Raw genomic sequence first — 24521 nt, forward strand, 5'->3', positions numbered from 1 at the left:
GAAATGGTTTTTCCCGATTTATTTAATTGGAACTCCTCACAACGGTGAATCTCTACCAGATCCTAGCTTAACCTTCTCTGCCCTACTGAAGGGAGCCCAGTTTCTCTGGTCTCTCCTCATAAATAAAATCCCTTTTCCCCGCTATCACCCTGGCACATCTCTCCTGCACCCTTTCGACGGCCTTGACAACGCTCCTAAACGAGGGTGCCCAAACTCCTGTGCTGTTTTTCATTTAACAAAAACCAAGTTTGATTCTCCCTCTTCCTGTAACTTTCTCTCTTATTTTAAGTCCATCCCTGTCCTCTTGTTTTCTATTCTGCCTCTTTGTTGCTCTCTCTCCGCCCCCCGCTCCCAGGCTCGCATATACTTTCATTGTGATGTTTTTCCCAAGACTTATCCCTCTCCAGTGAGATAGAATGTGAAGACTCCAAGCACAAACACGGCCCCTTTTCAAGACGAGCTGGAGGTTCCTTACCTGAGGTGCGATTCCAGCACTCTGTCCAGATTCTTATAGAAAGGCCGGGACGTAAAATATCCACTCCAATAATGGTCCTCACGGTCAGCATAGGTGAAGAAGTCCCCACTGAGGACTGGGTAGGACGGAGGCTTGCTACCAGGGCTGACGCTGTTCTTCTTATAAACAGCATCAAAGTACTCAGATAGTGTTCCAAACTGCACCTGAAAACAAACAAATGGACATTCAGAGCAGTGCTAGGAGAGGACACCCAGAGACTGAATGTACAGCTTCCTTCTCTCTTTAAATTTTCCTCAACATTTTTCTCCCATCTCCCAAGACACTGACTTCCTACTCGTGTATATTTCTATGGGTGCCCTCCAGCACCTTCCCCAGCGACGGTTATTCATGCGTGAGTCTTGGCAGGCTATCCAACTGTGGCGGGCCTCACAGCGGAGCTCAATTTGATCTCACCCAGTGCCCACCCACTTCCAAGTTTCTCCGTAAGATGATCAGCCATGATCTTATTGAATGGCAGAGCAGGCTCGAGGGGCCGACTCCTGCTCCTATTTCTTATGTTATGTTAAGTGTTTCCTCAACCGCTGCCCTGGCCAGTGAGCTCAGCACCGACTGTGCATCAAAGCAGAGATGGAGACTTTACGACTGAACCACTGGAATCTGGACAGCCAGTTTTCATCCTCGACACAGAGCACTTACTTGCACGTGAAGCTCTGGGTGAGAATTCATGTAGTTGAAAAGTCGCTCATAATTCTGGAACTGCTGGTCCCACTCCAGAGCTTTGTCGTAACGAAAATCATCTCCAAGAGGGATCAGAACCACTTTGCTGCGGTACAGCTTAGACTTTTTCCGATATTGATCCAAGAGTAAATTTGCCCTGAGCGAAGAGAGAGAAGAATCTGTAGTGAGAGAGAACCAAACAGATGTGGAAGGAAGGCAAGAGCAAGCCTAGCATGTCATCAGCAACAAACAAATTGGACTATATCAATCGACTGAGTTTTCCTTATAGAAAAAGGAAACGCCATCAGGATAACAGCAACATGCTAATAGAAGTTGGGATCTCAAAACAATGAATGTGGAATCTTGCTAAATAAATCGAGACAGAATATATATCTGCACAGGCTTCCTGTCAACATGAATAATGGAAACTTCCTATGTAAACATGTCACGCTGTAATTACACCCACCCACCAGTGGAGACGCTGCAGTGCCACCAGTGTCAGGAGCAGCTAATTACAGCTGGACAAATTTAGATAAGCAGCGGCCATTGTGAATGTGAACACTGAAATTTATAATGGAAACATATATAAAATTATGGACAGAACGCAAGACAGTAAAATGAGGACTGAATTAATTCTGCATGGCCTGGTCCAATTATCAACCTCTTTTGCTTCATCCACCTAACCAATATAATCTTTAACGTTGACACGGTTTCTGCCTCAATCACTAATTCTACCTGAATTCCACAGCTTCACAACTCTCTCTAAGGAAGTTTCTCTTGCTCACGTCTCGCATCTAATCTTGCATCTATGTCCCCTTGTCCTGAACCCCTCAACTACTAGAAACAGTCTGCTTCTATCTACCCTGTCCCACTCTTTTTCAAATGTTGAAACACTTCTATCATATCGTCCCATGATCTGCATTGTTCTCGAGCCACAACTTTTTCAAAACTTTCATATTTGTATTTTCTCATAACCAGGCAGCATCCTAGTGAATCCGAGCTATACCCTGTCTAAAGGCTCAACTTCCTATATTGTGGAGCCCAATACTGCACATACGTTCTTGACTCCCCGTGTGCAGTCATGGGAACTCGACTTGTACGCCTAGATCATTACCAGCAAAACAAAACTCGGAACACAAAAAGAACCACCTCCCGATGAGTTAATGGAGCTTAGGACAGGAAGGTCCCAGATTCACAACAGAGAATGCTGGAAAAACTCAGCAGGTCAGGCAACATCCGTGGAGAGAAATTTGAGTTGACGTTTCGGGTTGAAACCCTTCTTCAAAACTGGAAAGAAAATAAAAAGATCGAAGGCAAAGCTGCGATCGAACAAAAGAAGAAAAGGAGACAACAAAAGATATTAGAAGCCAGATGAGATGGTAATGGGCCCGTGGAGACAAAAGGCAGCTGAGACGACTGATCTGTGTGGAGTTAGCCAATCTCAACTGGGATAGCAGAATTCTACAATTGGCCTCAATGACTGAGTGGAGTTAAAGGGAATAAAAATCAAGCATGGTTTCCACTTCAGGTTGTTATCCAAGGATCCCTGTATGGCTAGAGTGAAAGCTGGGCAAGACAGATACAACAAGGAAGACTATTCCACCCACCTAGGCTCATCCACCAAGAACCTACTCCCATTAGCTGTGGCTCAGTGAACAGCACTCTCGCCCGAGTCAGAAGGTTGTAGGTTCAAGTCCCACTCCACAGACTTGAGTGCAAAAGTCTAGGTTAACATGCCTGTGCAGTACTGAGGGAGCGCCGCACTGTCGGAGGGGCAGTACTGAGGGAGCGCCGCACTGTCGGAGAGGCAGTACTGAAGGAGCGCCGCACTGTCGGAGGGGCAGTACTGAGGGAGCGCCGCACTGTCGGAGGGGCAGTACTGAGGGAGCGCCGCACTGTCGGAGGGGCAGTACTGAGGGAGCGCCGCACTGTCGGTGGGGCAGTACTGAGGGAGCGCCGCACTGTCGGTGGGGCAGTACTGAGGGAGCGCCGCACTGTCGGTGGGGCAGTACTGAGGGAGCGCCGCACTGTCGGTGGGGCAGTACTGAGGGAGCGCCGCACTGTCGGTGGGGCAGTACTGAGGGAGCGCCGCACTGTCGGTGGGGCAGTACTGAGGGAGCGCCGCACTGTCGGTGGGGCAGTACTGAGGGAGCGCCGCACTGTCGGTGGGGCAGTACTGGGGGAGCGCCGCACTGTCGGTGGGGCAGTACTGGGGGAGCGCCGCACTGTCGGTGGGGCAGTACTGAGGGAGCGCCGCACTGTCGGAGGGTAGTACTGAAGGAGTGCCGCAGTGTCGGAGGGGCAGTACTGAGGCAGCGCTGCACTGTAGGAGGGTAGTACTGAAGGAGTGCTGCACTGTAGGAGGGTAGTACTGAAGGAGTGCTGCACTGTCGGAGGGGCAGTACTGAGGGAGTGCTGCACTGTCGGAGGGGCAGTACTGAGGGAGTACTGCACTGTCGGAGGGGCAGTGCTTGAGGGAGTGCTGCACTGTCGGAGGGTCAGTACTGAGGGAGCCCGCTGCACTGTCGGAGGGGCAGTGCTGAGGGAGTGCTGCACTGTCGGAGGGTCAGTACTGAGGGAGTGCTGCACTGTCGGAGGGTCAGTACTGAGGGAGCCCGCTGCACTGTCAGTGGCGCCGTATTTCGGATGAGACGTTAAACCAAGGCCCCTGTCTGCTCTCTCAGGTAGACGTAAAAGATCCCATGGCACTATTCTGAAGAGGAGCAGTGGGAATTCTCCCCGGTGTCCTGGGGCCAATATTTATCCCTCAATTAACATCACTAAAACAGATTATCTGGTCATTATCACATTGCTGTTTGTGGGAGCTTGCTGTGCACAAATTGGCTGCCGTGTTTCCTACATTACAACAGTGACTACACTTCAAAAAGTACTTCACTGGCTGTAAAGCCATTTTTGGGACGTCCTGAGTTGTGAAAGGCGCTATATAAATGCAAGTCTTTCTTTCATTCTTATCACAGCATCCAAGCGGCTCTGGAATCATTGCAGGGACTTTTAGCTCCAATACCACCCTTGCTGCCCCCAAGAGGTCTGTTCCACAAGTTGATCACATGAAGAGCTCCCTAACACAGTGGGGTATCAACCAACATCTTCGAGACTCAGCCAGAGAACACACGGACAGTTTCAAACACAATCAAATTCAAAAGGAGCCCAGCCCTCCCATGATGAAGATTGCACAAGACAGATACAACAAATGAGACTATTCCACCCATCGAAGCTCATCGACCAAGAATCAACCGCAACCCAAGTTAGAGTCGACAGACTTGTGCGCTCAGGCATGAATGGAGAGCAGGTCCAGCTTGAGTGATGGCGAGAAACACAAATACTAGAAAAGGCTGACTAGTGAGGAACAGAGTCAAGCGTAACCGTCACACAGACAAAACAAAACTAAAGCTTTGCCCTATGAGCAGCGAGAGAGAAATCAGTAGAGGACAACGCAAGCCACAGGGGGCAGACGTGGTCAGCTCCTACCTCTCTGCGATGTTGACATCCGTTATGGCTTTCGGCGGGACTTTCCACGGACAGCTGATGCGGCCCCCGGGGAGGCGCCGGAAGTCAAACTGGCAGCAGATTTTGGGGTCAGGCCCGCAGGTGTGAGGGACGTCGTAACTGTAGAACGGCATTAGCTGACAGAAGATATCTGTGCTCGCGTCGGTATCTGAAACAAGGTGCGGGGAGGGCAAAACAAAATGCTCATTTTAGTCAGAAATCAATATGGAACATAAGAGTTAGGAGCAGGAGTCGGCCATTCGGCCCCTCGAGCCTGCTCCGCCATTCAATAAGATCATGGCTGATCTTCGACCTCAACTCCACTTTCCCGCCCGATCTCCATATCCCTCGATTCCCCTAGAGTCCAAAAATCTATCGACCTCAGCCTGGAATATACTCAATGATTCAGCATCCACAGCCCTCTGGGGTAGAGAATTCCAAAGATTCACAACCCTCTGAGTGAAGAAATTCCTCCTCATCTCAGTCCTAAATGGCCGACCCCTTATCCTGAGACTGTGACCCCTGGTTCTAGACTCTCCAGCCGGGGGTAAACAGCCTCTCAGCATCTACCCTGTCAACCCCCTCAGAATCTTGTATGTTTCAATGAGATCACCTCTCATTCTTCTAAACTCCAGAGAGCACAGGCCCAATCTACTCAATTTGTTAAGGAATCCCATTAACAATTAACTGGATTCTTCCCACTCCCACAAACTGCAAGTTTAGAGACAAAACCAAGAGAGGAGAATGCTGGAAACACATAGGTCAAGTCAGCACCTGGAAGAGAAACAGCTGCTCTTTCAGAAGCTGATGGAGCCACTATGCGTTTCCAGCATTTTCAGTGTTTAATTCAGCTTTTCAACATTCACAGGACTGCCTTGCAGGGCTGCTCTCACCTACCCCAGGTCTGCCTCCACATGAATTCCAGATTTTTGGTGGCTGCAAAGTATTTTTTGATGGAGTAGTGCACTCGCTGGATCAGCATATTGGTCAGGTTGGAGCGTTTGAGCAGATAGGACATGGTGGAGCTGTGTCCGAAAGGGTCGATTGCCCAGCCCGACTTTGGGATCACTCCTGCAAATACAAGAAGTAGGAAGTCACGATAGGGTACACACCAAATCTTCAACTGGGAAAAAATCACACCGACAGAACTGGAAACTACGCAGTAAGCAACAAGGGCACTGCATTGCATAGCCCAGGAGTGGACAAGGATACAAGAGCTAAAAAATCTTTAATGCTCCTAAATACATTCAGATTTTAAAATAAGAGTTTGACTTCAGTCTACGGGAATGGAAGTTTGGGATTTCAAAATGTATTTTAAAATTAGTCATTTCCTTCTCCCCCCCCCCCCCGCCCCCCCCCCGCACCAAACATGATCTCCTCCTCTGCTCTAGCTGCTGAATGTGGTTGCACAGTTGCCAGTTGCCATCCAGTATCCTGCCAATCTCCACGTGTGCCTTTATTGCTGGTAGGCAACTTGACTGTGCACTTTTAGTAGCTCCTCAATTCAAGGGGAACAAGTGATCCACTGGGTCAGTCGGGTCTTTAATCTCTGGGACCCGGGTTCCAATCCAGCCCGATCTGCAAAGCTCCCACGTGAAAGGGCTGTAACCACAGGCTCATTGCACAAAGTACTCCTGAACTGGCAACCTCATAAAATGCCAAAAGGCAACTGGTATAAGAAATGGCAAATATTACACATGGCGATCAAATGTTGTGGCAATGAAGAGCTTTACTCTGTATCTAAACCGTGCTGTACCTGTCCTGGGAGTGTTTGATGGGACAGTGTAGAGGGAGCTTTACTCTGTATCTAACCCGAGCTGTACCTGGCCTGGGAGTGTTTGATGGGACAGTGTAGAGGGAGCTTTACTCTGTATCTAACCCGTGCTGTACCTGGCCTGGGAGTGTTTGATGGGACAGTGTAGAGGGAGCTTTACTCTGTATCTAACCCGTGCTGTACCTGCCCTGGGAGTGTTTGATGGGACAGTGTAGAGGGAGCTTTACTCTGTATCTAACCCGAGCTGTACCTGGCCTGGGAGTGTTTGATGGGACAGTGTAGAGGGAGCTTTACTCTGTATCTAACCTGTGCTGTACCTGCCCTGGGAGTGTTTGATGGGACAGTGTAGAGGGAGCTTTACTCTGTATCTAACCCGTGCTGTACCTGCCCTGGGAGTGTTTGATGGGACAGTGTAGAGGGAGCTTTACTCTGTATCTAACCCGTGCTGTACCTGCCCTGGGAGTGTTTGATGGGACAGTGTAGAGGGAGCTTTACTCTGTATCTAACCCGTGCTGTACCTGCCCTGGGAGTGTTTGATGGGACAGTGTAGAGGGAGCTTTACTCTGTATCTAACCCGTTCTGTACCTGCCCTGGGAGTGTTTGATGGGAGTGTAGAGGGAGCTTAACTCTGTCTGAATGGGCAATACCTTACCATATAAAGTTTGATGTTGACAATGGTTAATACCCTGGACCTTCACGAGTGCAAAATTCACACAAAAAAAAAAATCCCTCAAATCCATAAGCATCTCAAGGTCAACTCCATGCCTCGTCAGTGTAGACACTTACCAATATTTTTCTCCAACCATTGATGTCCTTCAATTAGCTGGTCAATCATTGCAAAATAGTGGGAGTTGGCTTCATCTGTCATTACCCAGCCGCCTGTCACAAACTCCAACTGACCATTAGCTGCCAGCCTGGTGATCAAACCAAACAACACACATTCAGGTAAATGCCAACAAATCAGGCAGTGCACCCATTAAACTCAAGCTATAACTGAAGAAGAGCTGCACAATACAAGAAAAGTGAATTAATGCCAGCCTACAGCAAAGCTAGTCGCCGAGATTAAACAGCATCAGCACCCCATTTAGCTTTAGCAAGGCGACAAGATGATAAATGCTTCTGCTGAATCAATTCTGGCTACAATTGGTCCCAGTGTCCTTTGGAAAGGGAAGGGGGTAGGGGGGGAAATTGAAAAACAAATCTGATCAGTCTCCAGTAACCTGTGCTGAGACGGACACACGGACCAGGAGAAAACAGAATCAAGATGGTCTGTGATGCCTCCATAGCCTGCCAACACTCACCGTCTTGGCCTGATGATCGGCTACTTGGGTACAGTGTGGGAGGGTGACTGGGACCTGTGGAAACCTTCCGAGCACAAGTCAGTGACTTTAACGGGAGCAGAATTCATTTTAAGAGCAGCCTCCTGTCCCAGCGTACCTGCGGACGGCTGCCCTTTTCTGAGTGTCAATGTTGTCCCACCATTTGGAGAAGAAGGAGATCTCTGCCCAGATAAAGCGACGCTTCGTATCCTCCTGCAGCTTCAGCACCATGTTATTCAGGATATGCTGCGTCTGGTCCTGGTAATATTTGTCAAAGGTCTTTATCCAGCCTGTACGACAGAAACGGAGAGTTATAACCGTCAGGGTCTCAATATGTAGCACCTTTTCACATCTCACAGAAACAAGCCTAACTACTTTACATACAAGGAGTTACCCAGAAATTCAGCCAATTTTAAGAACATAAGAATTAGGAGCAGAAGTAAGCCATACGGCCCCTCGAGCCTGCTCCGCCATTCAATGTGATCATGATATAAAATTCTGACAGGGCTAGACAGACTGGATGAAGGGAGGATGTTTCCCCTGGCTGGGGGGTCTAGAACGAGGGTCACAGTCTCAAGATACGGGGTAGGACATTTAGGACTGAGATGAGGAGAAATTTCTGCACTCAGAGGTGAACCTGTGGAATTCTCTACCACAGAAGGCTGTGGAGGCCAAGCCACTGAATATATTTAAGGAGAGAGATAGATTTCTAGACACAAAAGGCATCAAGGGGTATGGGGAAAGAGTGGGAACGTGGTATTGAGTTAGAGGATCAGCCATGATCATACTGAATAGCGGAGCAGGCTCGAAGGGCTGAATGGCCGACTCCTGCTCCTATGTTTCTATGTGTCAGCCAAGGTTGTGCTCAAGTCCTGGAGTGGGGCTCGAACCCGCGACTTTGGACTCAAGAGGCAGTTAAAAAGAAAGAGATTTCCCCGACCAGTCTAGGCTGGTGCTGCTAGCAGCTCAACGAGCCTGACATACCAACAGAACTAAAACCAATATAGAAGCAGCTACAGGTACACAGGCTAGCTGACGGCTGAATTTACAATCCCCTCATTAGACTTAGTCACAAGCCAAACTTTCAGGGATCATGACTCTAAATAAAAAGAATTAACTGCTTACTCTGGCCAGAGCTGCAGTCTATGTTTTTATAAAGCCACCAGATACATTGCTAATGTACAGAAATGTAAAAAAAAAAGCAAAGCCACAGTTAGTTCTTCATAAAATTAACTCCAGACGACTCCTCAAACTAATTTTCCCCCCCGATAGTATAAGCTCCCAAATAACATCAGCTCCCAGTGCTCCTCTCACCCGGATCATTGTGGGAGTGGGGCACCACGTACACCTGCAACGGTTCCTTGTCCCACTCGTGCTCATCGTACGTGACCTCAAAGCCCTGCTTCCAAGCACCACCATCCAAGTTATCAAACTTCAAGAGCGAATAGACATCCAGCATCTGTCAGAGCAAAATAGCAGGAATTTACCAAGACTGCCGTCTTTAGCCACATTTCCACACTGTAGCCCGAAATTATTAAATTATTATAAACGATTAGTCGGTGACCCAAGGTGCTTGCCAGAAGTTCAGAGAAACATGGGTGGGCTGCCCCCCCCCCCCCCCACGTCTCGCACACAGCCCAGTAGAATTCAGCATCCCTTCATTCATTCTAGCCTCAAGCCACACATTCCAGGATCTGGTTACTGAGTGAATACATTAATCCCAAATACCAGCACTGATTATACATCCTCTGAACACAGCAAGGTTTCCTTTGATTACTTCTGTTTATTTTGAATGAACATTTTAAGGTTTCGCTGCGAGATAATTTGATTCAGAACAAAAACAGCACCCGGAAGGCAGCTCTGATTACAATTTAAAATGAAAACGTTGAGTAGTTTTTGAAGGTTCTGCTTCCCAAAGGACACATCCACGGTATTCTAGGTATCAGTTTTATCTCGAGTTTGCCCTTAATGTATAATTCACACATTCTCAACGCCTCGAGAAAATGCTGGAAATTGAAACCGCTGATCAGTCAGCATCAGAATCAGAAGAGACAGGTTAAAATGTGCAGAACCTCACCAGGGTTGATGGACATTGTGAATTTGCAGCATTGTCTGTTTTTATTTCAGATGTTGTGTGTTCATGGTTTTTCTGTATTTAAAAAAAAATCTCTACATGATTGCCACAAACATGATGCAAGTAACGTCGTTAAGTAAATATAGATGTGCTGCATGATGGAGTTTCAAACACAGAAGCTCAGCCTTTACGCAACCAGTGTCCAGAGGAAACGCAGAATATATCCCAAGATCCAATGGTATAAGAGTCGCATCACTTGGATCAGATGGCCCAGTTCCGAACAAGCAACAAAGTATTGTGTATCCCTTCCGGGCGCCGGGCTATCAAGGTCACTTTATTCTACACTAGCTGGGGAGCCCCGCATTGCGAGGGCAATTTTGGGGCACTTGGTCTCCCTGCCCCTCTGTGTCCCCCCTCTCCCTGTCATGTCCTCTCCCTGTCCTATCCCTCCCTCCCCTCCCCTCCTCTCCCTCCCCTCCCCTCTCTCCCTCCTCTCCCTCCTCTCCCCTCCTCTCCCTCCCCTCCCTCTACATTAGTGCCTATTCACCCAAGTACTTTAGCAAGTAGTTTGTATGAGTCTTGCTGTAACTGCTGATTCAGGTACAATGTGTTCCCACCATTACAGAACAGATATGGGACCAGGAAAACTTAGCTCATCCACCCAGAGAGAATAACAGTCCCTCCTGCAAACATCCAGCTATTGCGTTTCGAAAAAAAAAAATTTGTTCTTGGGATGCTGCCATGGCCGTATTTATTGTGGATCTGAGGTGGTGGTGGTGGGGGGCCTGCTCCTTGAACTTCTGCAGTCCTTGTGGTCATGGCGCTGCCACAGAGGTGTTAAGGAGTGAATTTCAGGATACTGATGCAGCGACCACGAATGAACAGTGACGTACAAGTCAGCACGGTGCGTGACTCGGAGGGGAGCTTGGAGGCGACTGTGTTCCCATGACATTGCTGCTCTTGTCCTTCTCAGTGACAGAAGTCACAGGGGAGAGAGCTGCTTTATTGATCCCACGGTTTTTGTCTCCATTACCCTAGCTGCAGGGCCACTCTACGTATTGATCACTTTTGTGAGGGGAACATCAGTCTTAAATTTGTCTTTTGCTGATTTGAACCTGTGCGTGCTTAATTTGAACTTGCATTTAGAATTTACCTTTTCTATACCGTTTGCTGTATGGTCACCTCTCATTTGTCTCCTTCCCAAGTGTCTGCTGTGGCTCAGAGGGTAGCACACTCGCCTCTGAGTTAGAAGGTTATGTTCAAGTCCCACTCCAGCGACTTGAGCACAAAAATCTAGGCTGGCACTCCCAGTGCAGTGCTGAGGGAGTGCCGCACTGTTGGGAGGTGCCGTCTTTCGGATGAGACGCCCCGTCTGCTCTCTCATGTGGACGTAAAAGATCCCATGGCACTATTTCGAAGAGGAGCAGGGGAGCTATCCTGGCTAATATCACGTTGCTGTTTGTGGGAGCTTGCTGTGTGCAAATTGGCTGCCGCGTTTCTCACATGACTACACTTCAAAAATACTTCATTGGCTGTAAAGCGCTTTGAGACGTCCAGTGGTCGGGAAAGGCGCTATATAAATGCAAGCCTGTCTTTCTTTCCAAGGCAGAAAGTCCCACGTTTCTCCCCCTCCACCACCCCCCCGCCCCCAGTCCTTTGATATTAGGAATCAGTCTGGCTCCCCGCTGCACCGCTTCCAACGCTGGAACATCACCATCATCTTGGAGACCAGAACCAGGCCTGCTACTGAACGTGGACTCTGTATTTCTGGACAACCACAGCACGGTGCTGCGCTCCGAGAACATTTTACTTGGGGCAGCAGGCACCGGAAGAACAGCCCAACCTATCACAGTTGGAAGGCAGAAAATCGGGTTTGGCGTGGGCGATTTTTATCCGTACCAGTTTTGGAAGGCAATGGGAGCACTTTCACAGCCTTCCTGATAAGAAAGAACATGCACTTATACATCAGCATTCACATCCTCAAAGCGCTTTGCAAACAATGGACTACTTTCGAATTAGTCACTTATGTAGGCAAACATGGCAGCCATATTTTTTTACTTCATTTATTCGTTCCTGGGATGTGGGCGTCGCTGGCAAGGCCGGCATTTATTGCCCATCCCTAGTTGCCCTCGAGAAGGTGGTGGTGAGCTGCCTTCTTGAACCGCTGCAGTCCGTGTGGTGCTGTTAGGGAGGGAGTTCCAGGATTTTGACCCAGCGACAATGAAGGAACGGCCGATATATTTCCAAGTCAGGATGGTGTGTGTGTGTGTGTGTGTGTGTGTGTGTGTGTGTGTGTGTGTGTGTGTGTGAGAGAGAGAGAGAGAGAGAGACCTGGAATTGCACACAGCAAGGACCTATAAACAGCACTAATAATCTGTTTTGGTGATGTTGGTCGGGGGATAAACGTTGGCCCGAACACACCCCTACTCTTCGAATAGTGCCGCGGGATCTTTTACGTGCTTGAAAAGGTAGACGGGGCCTCGGTTTAACGTCTCATCTGAAAGACGGCACCTCCGACAGTGCGGCGCTCCCTCGAGCACCGCACTGGGAGTGTCAGCCTAGATTATGTGTCCAAAACCTGTAGCAGGGATTGAACCCATGACCTGCATTACAGTGCTACCAAGCTGGCATTTAAGGGTCCCACCCAAAATAAGTCCAGCAATTTGCTTCTTTGCCATAATTCCAAAATTCACATTCTCCATTTCATCTGCCTCACACTGGAAGAATGGCTGGTTGCCAAGGCCAACTGACGAGCACACAACTGTACCCCGCAGCGTTAGTCAGCCCCTTCAGGAGGGGTCCGGAGGTTTGTGGGGGGAGGCGGGGCGGGGGAGTGGAAGGAATCAGAAAAGATGATGGAAATTGCAGTCACGTTGCAGGCTGCCGGTTTGAAATTAAGGCGATTCTCTTCCCTCCCCCCCCCGCCCTTGCAATCAGAATCTTATAATCATGTCAAAAAGGCTTTACATAAAGGATGGTGTCACTGATCCATGCAGATTAGAAGCAGGCACAACCCAGCGGAAATATGTTGGGTCAGCGTCTGATCAGGTTTTCCTACCTGTAGGTCTGTTTTTTGCCCTTTACTGCCAAGGGCAAACTGGCAATCCTGCGGAGACACAGACAGGAAGGTCGGGTGATTGTCTGTGGGTAAAACCCAAGAGCCGTTTGTCTGGTAAACAAGCAGGCCCGGGAGACCGTCTGCATTCTCCGTGAGCTCCAGCACCGAGTCCTTGATGTGGCTGATTATCTGGTGATTTTCTTCCAAAAGCTGCTCCAACTGCTCAATGCGATTCTGCAGCACCGAGATTTGACTCTGCGTTGGGAAAACAAGAGAGAAGGTTTGAGGGGGGGGGGTGTTACATTGTGGATCCAGAGTTCAGGTGGTTTCACATCAGCTTTACCCTCCTAATTCAGAATGGCTGAAAAAGAAAATCTAGTGCACAATTGCCCAAAATGACTCCAACAGCCTTCAATGGTCATTTAGAAATTCTTCAAGGGCTCAGGTACTAGTTTGATAGCGGTATCTGGTCTAAGCAACGTGAGCCCCACAGACCCAAGATATACTGCTAGCTGCACACCATTCGCTGGCCAGGAATACAGAGCTCTATGCAAGCCTCAACGCACAAGCACAGATCTAATGACTTAATTTAAAAAGCAGACAAGACAGTCGGCCATTTACCCTCACACACCATTGCACTTTGTTACAGCTGCATAATCTTTTTTTTTATATAAAGGAGCCAGTCACTTAATGCTGGGTGCTTCTGACCCGGCACCTGAAATTTACAAGCATTTCCCAATCTGCAGTTTACCTCACGGACGCAACAATTAAGCTCCGACTGACCCGAGGCTCTGCTTACTTAACGCCAATTAGACTTTGTGGCCTTAAAAGGACGCAGGTCCACCTCAGCAGAATAGACCGTGCATTACATTGTACAACACTGCCGTCCTCTGGATCATCCGACCCCCCACACGGCGCAACAAAAACTGTTCCGACACAGACTCTGTTTTAACAACAGAAAACGCTGGAAAAACTCAGCAGGCCAGGACAGCATCAGTGGAGAGAGAAACAGAGTCAACGGTTTGAATCTGTTTTGTTGGGGTTGTTTGTTTCTTCTGTCGCATCATCCTCGGACTTCACAAACTCACCAAGGCTCCCCGGTCCGGATTGATTTATTTTCCCCACACAGGTTCTCCTCTTCTCCTCTCTCCCAGCTGCAAACCCATTTTCCTCTCGGGAAGCTATTGTCACACTAATGCTAGAAAATTCTCCTGAAGAAACACACACTTTTTTTTGGCTCGCAGAAAAGTCTACGGCCGGGGCAGATTTTGCAATAACGAAAATTTTCCCAATGTGACTGCACGCAATTTATTTAGAAAGATCTGACACTTAAATGATTTGCTATTAACAAGTCTTAGCGAGAGTCAGCCTGACAGCTCAACGCAGTTTAATCAATCGTGTCAGTGTAAACCATTACAGGGTCCGGACATTGGTCAACTATTTATTCCAAGGTCTTAAAAAATAAACAGTGTCTTTGGCAGACTCTTGGCAACAGATCACAATCGCTGCAGAAAAACGTCAGCAGCTGCTTTCAGAACAAGGAACTGCAGCTCGCAAAACAAAGTACAGGAAACTCTCTCTTAACCGGCAAAACACAGGAGTAGGTTCAGGTAAGTTTTACTAAATATTAGCGGCCGTGTAACCGGGGTTCCTGGGTCTGTGGCCGTGTAACCGGGGTTCCTGGGTCTGTGGCCGTGTAACCGGGGTTCCTGGGTCTGTGGCCGTGTAACCGGGGCTGCTGGGTCTGTGGCCGTGTAACCGGGGCTGCTGGGTCTGTGGCCGTGTAACCGGGGCTGCTGGGTCTGTGGCCGTGTAACCGGGGCTGCTGGGTCTGTGGCCGTGTAACCGGGGCTGCTGGGTCTGTGGCCGTGTAACCGGGGCTGCTGGGTCTGTGGCCGTGTAACCGGGGCTGCTGGGTCTGTGGCCGTGTAACCGGGGCTGCTGGGTCTGTGGCCGTGTAACCGGGGCTGCTGGGTCTGTGGCCGTGTAACCGGGGCTGCTGGGTCTGTGGCCGTGTAACCGGGGTTCCTGTGTCTGTGGCCGTGTAACCGGGGTTCCTGGGTCTGTGGCCGTGTAACCGGGGTTCCTGGGTCTGTGGCCGTGTAACCGGGGTTCCTGGGTCTGTGGCCGTGTAACCGGGGTTCCTGGGTCTGTGGCCGTGTAACCGGGGTTCCTGGGTCTGTGGCCGTGTAACCGGCGCTGCCGGGTCTGTGGCCGTGTAACCGGGGCTGCCGGGTCTGTGGCCGTGTAACCGGGGCTGCCGGGTCTGTGGCCGTGTAACCGGGGCTGCCGGGTCTGTGGCCGTGTAACCGGGGCTGCCGGGTCTGTGGCCGTGTAACCGGGGCTGCCGGGTCTGTGGCCGTGTAACCGGGGCTGCCGGGTCTGTGGCCGTGTAACCGGGGCTGCCGGGTCTGTGGCCGTGTAACCGGGGCTGCCGGGTCTGTGGCCGTGTAACCGGGGCTGCCGGGTCTGTGGCCGTGTAACCGGGGCTGCCGGGTCTGTGGCCGTGTAACCGGGGCTGCCGGGTCTGTGGCCGTGTAACCGGGGCTGCCGGGTCTGTGGCCGTGTAACCGGGGCTGCCGGGTCTGTGGCCGTGTAACCGGGGCTGCCGGGTCTGTGGCCGTGTAACCGGGGCTGCCGGGTCTGTGGCCGTGTAACCGGGGCTGCGGCCGTGTAACCGGGGCTGCCGGGTCTGTGGCCGTGTAACCGGGGCTGCCGGGTCTGTGGCCGTGTAACCGGGGCTGCCGGGTCTGTGGCCGTGTAACCGGGGCTGCCGGGTCTGTGGCCGTGTAACCGGGGCTGCCGTGTCTGTGGCCGTGTAACCGGGGCTGCCGGGTCTGTGGCCGTGTAACCGTGGCTCCTGGGTCTGTGGCCGTGTAACCGGGGCTGCCGGGTCTGTGGCCGTGTAACCGGGGCTGCCGGGTCTGTGGCCGTGTAACCGGGGCTGCCGGGTCTGTGGCCGTGTAACCGGGGCTCCTGGGTCTGTGGCCGTGTAACCGGGGCTCCTGGGTCTGTGGCCGTGTAACCGGGGCTCCTGGGTCTGTGGCCGTGTAACCGGGGCTCCTGGGTCTGTGGCCGTGTAACCGGGGCTCCTGGGTCTGTGGCCGTGTAACCGGGGCTCCTGGGTCTGTGGCCGTGTAACCGGGGCTGCCGGGTCTGTGGCCGTGTAACCGGGGCTGCCGGGTCTGTGGCCGTGTAACCGGGGCTCCTGGGTCTGTGGCCGTGTAACCGGGGCTCCCGGGTCTGTGGCCGTGTAACCGGGGCTCCCGGGTCTGTGGCCGTGTAACCGGGGTTCCTGGGTCTGTGGCCGTGTAACCGGGGTTCCTGGGTCTGTGGCCGTGTAACCGGGGTTCCTGGGTCTGTGGCCGTGTAACCGGGGTTCCTGGGTCTGTGGCCGTGTAACCGGGGGTTCCTGGGTCTGTGGCCGTGTAACCGGGGGTTCCTGGGTCTGTGGCCGTGTAACCGGGGTTCCTGGGTCTGTGGCCGTGTAACCGGGGTTCCTGGGTCTGTGGCCGTGTAACCGGGGTTCCTGGGTCTGTGGCCGTGTAACCGGGGTTCCTGGGTCTGTGGCCGTGTAACCGGGGCTGCTGGGTCTGTGGCCGTGTAACCGGGGCTGCTGGGTCTGTGGCCGTGTAACCGGGGCTCCTGGGTCTGTGGCCGTGTAACCGGATTCCTGGGTCTGTGGCCGTGTAACCGGGGCTCCTGGGTCTGTGGCCGTGTAACCGGGGTTCCTGGGACTGTGGCCGTGTAACCGGGGTTCCTGGGTCTGTGGCCGTGTAACCGGGGTTCCTGGGTCTGTGGCCGTGTAACCGGGGTTCCTGGGTCTGTGGCCGTGTAACCGGGGTTCCTGGGTCTGTGGCCGTGTAACCGGGGTTCCTGGGTCTGTGGCCGTGTAACCGGGGTTCCTGGGTCTGTGGCCGTGTAACCGGGGTTCCTGGGTCTGTGGCCGTGTAACCGGGGTTCCTGGGTCTGTGGCCGTGTAACCGGGGTTCCTGGGTCTGTGGCCGTGTAACCGGGGTTCCTGGGTCTGTGGCCGTGTAACCGGGGCTGCCGGGTCTGTGGCCGTGTAACCGGGGCTGCCGGGTCTGTGGCCGTGTAACCGGGGCTGCCGGGTCTGTGGCCGTGTAACCGGGGCTGCCGGGTCTGTGGCCGTGTAACCGGGGCTGCCGGGTCTGTGGCCGTGTAACCGGGGCTGCCGGGTCTGTGGCCGTGTAACCGGGGCTGCCGGGTCTGTGGCCGTGTAACCGGGGCTGCCGGGTCTGTGGCCGTGTAACCGGGGCTGCCGGGTCTGTGGCCGTGTAACCGGGGCTGCCGGATCTGTGGCCGTGTAACCGGGGCTGCCGGGTCTGTGGCCGTGTAACCGGGGCTGCCGGGTCTGTGGCCGTGTAACCGGGGCTGCCGGGTCTGTGGCCGTGTAACCGGGGCTGCCGGGTCTGTGGCCGTGTAACCGGGGCTGCCGGGTCTGTGGCCGTGTAACCGGGGCTGCGGGTCTGTGGCCGTGTAACCGGCGCTGCCGGGTCTGTGGCCGTGTAACCGGGGCTGCCGGGTCTGTGGCCGTGTAACCGGGGCTGCCGGGTCTGTGGCCGTGTAACCGGGGCTGCCGGGTCTGTGGCCGTGTAACCGGGGCTGCTGGGTCTGTGGCCGTGTAACCGGGGCTGCTGGGTCTGTGGCCGTGTAACCGGGGCTCCTGGGTCTGTGGCCGTGTAACCGGGGCTCCTGGGTCTGTGGCCGTGTAACCGGGGCTCCTGGGTCTGTGGCCGTGTAACCGGGGCTCCTGGGTCTGTGGCCGTGTAACCGGGGCTCCTGGGTCTGTGGCCGTGTAACCGGGGCTCCTGGGTCTCTGGCCGTGTAACCGGGGTTCCTGGATCTGTGGCCGTGTAACCGGGGTTCCTGGGTCTGTGGCCGTGTAACCGGGGTTCCTGGATCTGTGGTCGTGTAACCGGGGTTCCTGGATCTGTGGTCGTGTAACCGGGACTCCTGCACAAGTGCCGGGTAACCAGGGCTCCTGCACCTGTGGCCTTGTATGGGGCTCTCGTAAGTATACCTCTCTGTAATCCGGACTTCTTGATCAACCGGCACCACGCTGGTCCCGGATAAAAAAGAGTTTCCTGTAAAATGAAAGGTATGGCTTTCATCAGAGGGCCCCACCACCAGCCCTGTATTATACACAGGTTTCTGCACTAGTGGTAAGAGAAAAACTCAACAGCTCGGATCAGTGGGATGGCAACTAACCGGCAATGACCCTAGCACGCGGCAATCCATACCATGATCAGTATCTCTTCCCTCCGACCCTCTGTGCTCCAAATGCCCCTGCATGCATGTCTTGGCTCACTCTTTCCCAGTGGTTCAAACCCTCCCTTCGTCTCCCCACCCACTCTGAACTTTCATTTTTGATGATGTGGAGCTGCCGGTGTTGGACTGGGGTGGACAAATTTAGGAAGTGTCACAACACCAGGTTATAGCCCAACAGCTTTATTTGAAATCACAAGCTTTCGGAGCGCTGCTCCTTCGTCAGGTGAAGTGAAGAGAAGCATATAGGCACAGCATATATAGTCAGAGAAAACTGCCAGATGATTACAGGTAATCTTTCTAACTGCCCTTTATCACACCTCGGCAGAGAGATAATCACAGCAATCAAAGGTGTGAATGGTGTCCAAACAGGTCAGTCAGGAAAACATTACATCAAAGAACAATGAGGTGGGGTTACAAGGGGTCAAATGTTGCAGATGCTGGGGTCTGTATGAAAAACAGAAAAAAACCAAAAAACTGCTGGAAATCACAGCAGGTCCGGCCGCATCTGCGCAGAGAGAACAAGCCAACGACGACTCGAGTCTGGATGACTCTACGTCAGGTGGGGTTACATGTAGCGTGACATGAACCCAAGATCCCAGCATCTGCAACATTTGGCCCCTTGTGACCCCACCTCATTGTTCTTTGATGTAATGTTTTCCTGACTGACCTGTTTGGACACCATTCACACCTTTGACTGCTGTGATTATCTCTCTGCCGAGGTGTGATAAAGGGCAGTTAGAAAGATTACCTGTAATCATCTGGCAGTTTTCTCTGACTATATATGCTGTGCCTGTCTGCTTCTCTTCACTTCACCTGACGAAGGAGCAGCGCTCCGAAAGCTTGTGATTTCAAATAAAGCTGTTGGACTATAACCTGGTGTTGTGTGACTTCCTACATTCATTTTTGATGGTATCTTGCACGATGGACTTTGGCCCTTCAGCTCAGTTGCTCCGCTAATTGGAGAGCTCTTTCAAAGAGCCGGCGCAGGCACGATGGGCCGAATGGCCTCCTTCTGTGCTGTATCATTCTACAGTTCAATAAGAGAGCAGCACTTTGGAGGACACTGACTCAGTTAGCTAACAAAAATAACAAAGGTCAGACAAGCTTCCCTGGGGAGGCAAACCCAAATAGGTGTTGTGACAGGAGGGAGGTCAATATAGGTCGCAGTGTCCTGTGAGTGCTTTAAATAGAGTAACACACTGTATATCAGCTGACTGACTAGTTTCACTCCACAGCCGGTTCCGGTGTCTATATCAGGCAGTGTGAGGGCAGCAACATTCACCACCTGGCCCATTATTTCCCCCACCAACTCGCTATTTAAAAAATATCTGCACTTATGTATGATTACATCAAACTCCCACATGGATTTTTTAATTATAGAAAGCAAGTATGAAAAGGGACTGATGGTGGAGGAGGAATGTTACACATGCACAAGAGGTGAAACTCGTTAAAGTCAAGCACCAGAACAATCAAATGCTGAGCCTGGAATATAGAAAAAGAAATAGGAGCAGGAGTCGGCCATTCGGCCCTTCGAGCCTGCTCCGCCATTCAACACGATCATGGCTGATCCTCTATCTCAATACAGGAAACTTTGGTTTATCCGGAGGTTGTCTGTCCGGAAACCTCGATCTGATGGCAGAAATCAGCAGCCGTTTTGGTTAGGTTTTTTTTTCTTCTCCTAGCATTTTTTTTTTTTTTTTTTTTTTAATAACAGTCAGGCTCTGGAAAGCGTCTCTGTAGCTTAGCAACAGCTTCAGAGACGCTTCCAAGGTACGGGCCGAGTGTTTACAAGCTGTTGCTAAGCAACAGTGTTTGTTGTCAGATACGGAGATGAAAACCTCCGTATCCTTCAACATTAGCGCTGGTCTATCCGGAAGTTTTGATAGATCGGCAGCAGCTCGGTCCCGTCGGTGCCGGATATCGCAAAGTTTCCTGTACCATATTCCCGCTCTCTCCCCATACCCCTTGATGCCTTTTGTGTCTAGAAATCTATCTATCTCCTTCTTAAATATATTCAGTGACTTGGCCTCCGCAGCCTTCTGTGGTAGAGAATTTCACAGGTTCACCGCCCTCTGAGTGAAGACATTTCTTCTCATCTCAGTCCTAAATGTCCTACCCCGTATCCTGAGACTGTGACCCCTCGTTCTAGACACACCCCCCAGCCAGGGGAAACATCCTCCCTGCATCCAGTCTGTCTAGCCCTGTCAGAATTTTATTCGTTTCAATGAGATCTCCTCTCATTCTTCTAAACTCCAGTGAATACAAGCCGAGTCAACCCAATCTCTCCACATACGACAATCCTGCCATCCCAGGAACCAGTCTGGTGAACCTTCGCTGCACTCCCTCTATGGCAAGTATATCCTTTCTTAGGTAAGGAGACCTAAACTGCACACAGTACTCCAGGTGTGGTCTGACCAAGGCCCTGTATAACTGTAGTAAGACATCCTTGCTCCTGTACTCAAATCCTGGGTATCAGCGTAAACACCTGACTGCCTGTTGCAGTACTTAGCCATACAGCCTCTAGGCTCAAATCGATCAACTGGGGCACTACAACTAGCCTCAGCACCCGAGGCGTGTGGGGGGTGACGAACAAACTAGCCTGGGTTATCCAGCAACTCCTGCGAGTTGTAATATTCCCCCAGTCAAATAATCTGCCGACTCTTACTGTTGGCTCACAAGTTGAGCGGTCATTTAGACGAGGTACAGGGGGACTGCCAGTGGTCCTGAAATCGCACCTCAGCAAGATTCAGGGTCTTCAGGGGAGGAAAAGGGGTGAAAACGGCCCAATAAAAGGTGATAGATCGAGAGCCGAGACTCATTATCCACCATTACAATGCAATCAATTGCAGCGGGAGTACAGATCAGTATTAGTCACATTTCAGGAGGCACATAGACAGTATATTTGACAAGAATGCTTTTCTGAACTGTCAAAGAATTACATCTTGCATTTACTTAAAGATATTCTGTAGCAGAAGATTTATTCAGCTGCTAATGATTGTGTCACTGCACCAGCAATCACAAACCGTTTTGTCAATACAGTGCATCTTTGCTTTTGTATTACTGCAATTTCTTTACAAATTTAGAGTAGGGGTTCAAGGATAAATGCCTCACATAATGTGGTACTGAGTCACACAGACAGGTTCAAGCCTTGGGCTGTGCTGTTAGGTATCACAGGCAGAGATATATAGAAACATAGAAGACAGGCGCAGGAGTCGGCCATTCAGCCCCTCGAGCCTGCTCCGCCATTTAACGAGGTCATGGCTGATCATCCAAACTCAGTACCTTTCCCTGCCTTCTCCCCATATCCCTTTAGCCTTAAGAAATATATCCAACTCCTTCTTGAATATATTTAATGAATTGGCCTCCACTGCCTTGCGTGGTAGAGAATTCCACAGGTTCACCACTCTCTGGGTGAAGAAATTCCTCCTCATCTCTGTCCTAAATGGCTTACCCCTTATCCTTAGACTGTGACCCCTGGTTCTGGATTCCCCCGCCATCGGGAACATCCTTCCTGCATCTAGTCTGTTTAGTCCTGTTAGAATTTTATAAGTTTCAATGAGATAAATATAATTGCTTACAGCACCCCTAGGTTGAGGGGAGCCAATGTTCCTGCTTGCATTCAGCATCTCTGCTGGAAATATGCCTCAGAGGCAGGACGGGGAATCAGACATGATACCCGCCATGCTCAAATAGGGCCCACCTCCAGCTCACCGACTAGTCTCACAGAAGAACCACCACTTGGGAGAGGTACAGGAAGGTGTGTACCCCATTACACATCGGTGCCTTCAGGGGAAAAAAGGGACAAGAGAAAAATAAACTGGGAGGAAAAATCCTTTCCTTTTACCAAGGAATGCTGCATTATTAGTGCTGCCGTAGTGTAATCTAATTAAAACTCAGCGATAATAGGATTGTTTTTATCTCTGGATGTTGTAGAATTTGCAATTTTGGGTCATTAGATAATAAGAAATTGCTACGACTGACCCTCATCATTCATGCAGTAAGCAGGTGACGCATACAGAATATTAACAAACTTTAGCTGTCGAATATTGCATTAAGTCAAATATTTTGCATTTATGAACTTACACACACATATATTGCATCATAGAATGAGAAAGCACAGGAGGCCATTCGGCCTATCGTGCCTGTGCTGGCTCTTTGAAAGAGCGATTCAATTAGTCCCACCCCCACCCTACCCTTTCCCCAGAGCCCTGCAAATTACCCCCCGATAAGTATTTATCCGATTCCCTTCTGAAGCTTACTTTAGAATCTGCTTCCACCGCACTTCAGGCAGTGTATTCCAGATCACAACAACTCACTGTGTAAAAAGGCTGTTAACAACATTTTAGCAGCTGTTTAATATTGCATTAAAAAGGTATTTTTATTATATGTTTAAGTCAATGCATGCTGCCAATCAGAGTTTAGCTGCACTGAAAGAAAGTGCCTGCACACTGTGATGCTGTGCATGTCCTGGCTGCTGTGCCCTGTCCCGGGCGCTGTGCCCTGTCCTGTGCCTGTCCCAGGTGTTGTGTCTGTGCCGGGTGCTGTGCCCTGTCCTGTGCCTGTCCCAGGTGTTGTGTCTGTCCCGGGCACTGAGCCATGTCCCGGGTGCTGTGCCCTGTCCTGTGCCTGTCCCGGGCACTGTTCCCTATCCCAGGTGCTGTGTCTGTCCTGTGCCAGGTGCTGTGTCTGTCCTGTGCCTGTCCCAGGTGTTGTGTCTGTCCCGGACACTGTTCCCTGTCCCGGGGTGCTGTGTCTGTCCCAGGTGTTGTGTCTGTCCCGGGCACTGTTCCCTGTCCCGGGGTGCTGTGCCTGTCCCAGGTGTTGTGTCTGTCCCGGACACTGTTCCCTGTCCCGGGGTGCTGTGTCTGTCCCAGGTGTTGTGTCTGTCCCGGGCACTGTTCCCTGTCCCGGGTGCTGTGTCTGTCCTGTGTCTGTCCCAGGCACTGTTCCCTGTCCTGGGTGCTGTGTCTGTCCTGTGTCTGTCCCAGGTGTTGTGTCTGTCCCGGGCACTGTTCCCTGTCCCAGGTGCTGTGTCTGTCCTGTGCCTGTCCCAGGTGTTGTGTCTGTCCCGGGCACTGTTCCCTGTCCCGGGGTGCTGTGTCTGTCCCACGTGTTGTGTCTGTCCCAGGCACTGTTCCCTGTCCCGGGTGCTGTGTCTGTCCTGTGTCTGTCCCAGGCACTGTTCCCTGTCCTGGGTGCTGTGTCTGTCCTGTGTCTGTCCCGGGTGCGGTGCCCTGTCCCGGGTCCTGTCTATCCCGGGCGCTGTGTCTGTCCTGTGCCCTGTCCCTGTCCCGGGCCCGCGCTGCTCTTACCCGCGGGAAGCTGACTCCCGGCCGGCGGCCCGGCTCCCGCTGCACGCGGTCCAACATCAGGTAAAGCGAGAAGACGGCCACGCAGAAAATGGCGCCGCCACAAACCGTCACCTGTTTCTTCAGCTTCATCCTGGGAGCGCCCCGGGGCTCCAGCTCCTGAGGGGCGGCCTCAGCAGCGGCGGCGACTGGCAGCTCCCCGGCCTCCCGGCGCCATCGCCGCGTCCTTGCTCACAGCGCCCCCACCGGCCGGGAAGAGCAGAGCCCACAGCGCCCCCACCGGCCGGGAGGAGCAGAGCCCACAGCGCCCCCACCGGCCGGGAGGCGCAGAGCCCCCACCGGCCCCACCGGCCGGGAGGAGCAGGGCCCACAGCGCCCCCACCGGCCAGGAGGAACAGAGCCCACAGAGCCCTCCCACCCAGCATCCAGGCGTTGCATTTCTATAGCGCCTTTCACCACCTCAGGCCGTTCCAAAGCGCGCTTTACAGCCAATGAAGCACTTTCCTCTCCGCCTCTCTCTCCTTTAAGACGTTCATTAAAACCTACCTCTTTGACCAAGCTATTGGTCACTTGTTCTAATTTCTGCTTATGCAGCTCGGTGTCAACATTTTTGTCCTAAAACATTCTTGTGAAACGCTTTGGGACATTTTGCTATGTTAAAGGTGCTATATAAATACAAGTTTTTGTTGTTGAAGTGTACTCACTGTAGGAAACGCAGCAGCCAATTTGTGCGTAGAGCAAGATCCCACAACAGCCATGACCAAATAATATATTTTTTTTAATGATTTTGGTTGAGGATTTAATATTGGCCGGGACACCGGGGAGAAATCCCCTGCTCTTCTTTGAAATAGTTCCATGGGATCTTTTACATTCACCCAAGAGAGCAGATGGGGTCTCGGTTTAACGTCTCATCCGAAAGATGGCACCTCCGACAGTGCGGCACTCCCTCAGCACTGCACTGGGAATGTCAGCCTGGATTTTTGTGCTCCAGTCTCT

At 51.6% G+C, this 24521-nt stretch overlaps 1 protein-coding gene across 2 annotated transcripts in view; it reads right to left on the reverse strand.

The window, feature by feature from the left end:
- man2a2 (mannosidase, alpha, class 2A, member 2) overlaps positions 1-23779 on the reverse strand; it is a 60573-nt gene extending 36794 nt beyond the window's left edge. For both annotated transcript variants that reach the window (XM_085972423.1, XM_085972421.1), the window contains exons 1-9: positions 23529-23779; positions 12925-13179; positions 9107-9251; positions 7911-8082; positions 7260-7387; positions 5597-5770; positions 4682-4868; positions 1172-1349; positions 476-678 (exon numbers count right to left, since the gene is read on the reverse strand). In XM_085972423.1, the coding sequence (XP_085828549.1) occupies positions 476-678; positions 1172-1349; positions 4682-4868; positions 5597-5770; positions 7260-7387; positions 7911-8082; positions 9107-9251; positions 12925-13179; positions 23529-23657 (1571 nt within the window). In that variant the 5' untranslated portion in view covers positions 23658-23779. The remainder of the gene's footprint in view (positions 1-475; positions 679-1171; positions 1350-4681; positions 4869-5596; positions 5771-7259; positions 7388-7910; positions 8083-9106; positions 9252-12924; positions 13180-23528) is intronic.
- Positions 23780-24521: the final 742 nt, after the last annotated feature.

The sequence above is a fragment of the Somniosus microcephalus genome, chromosome 32 (genome assembly GCF_052327205.1).
Source record: "Somniosus microcephalus isolate GS21.2 chromosome 32, FLI_Smic_1.0, whole genome shotgun sequence".
Taxonomy (NCBI): Eukaryota; Metazoa; Chordata; class Chondrichthyes; order Squaliformes; family Somniosidae; genus Somniosus; species Somniosus microcephalus.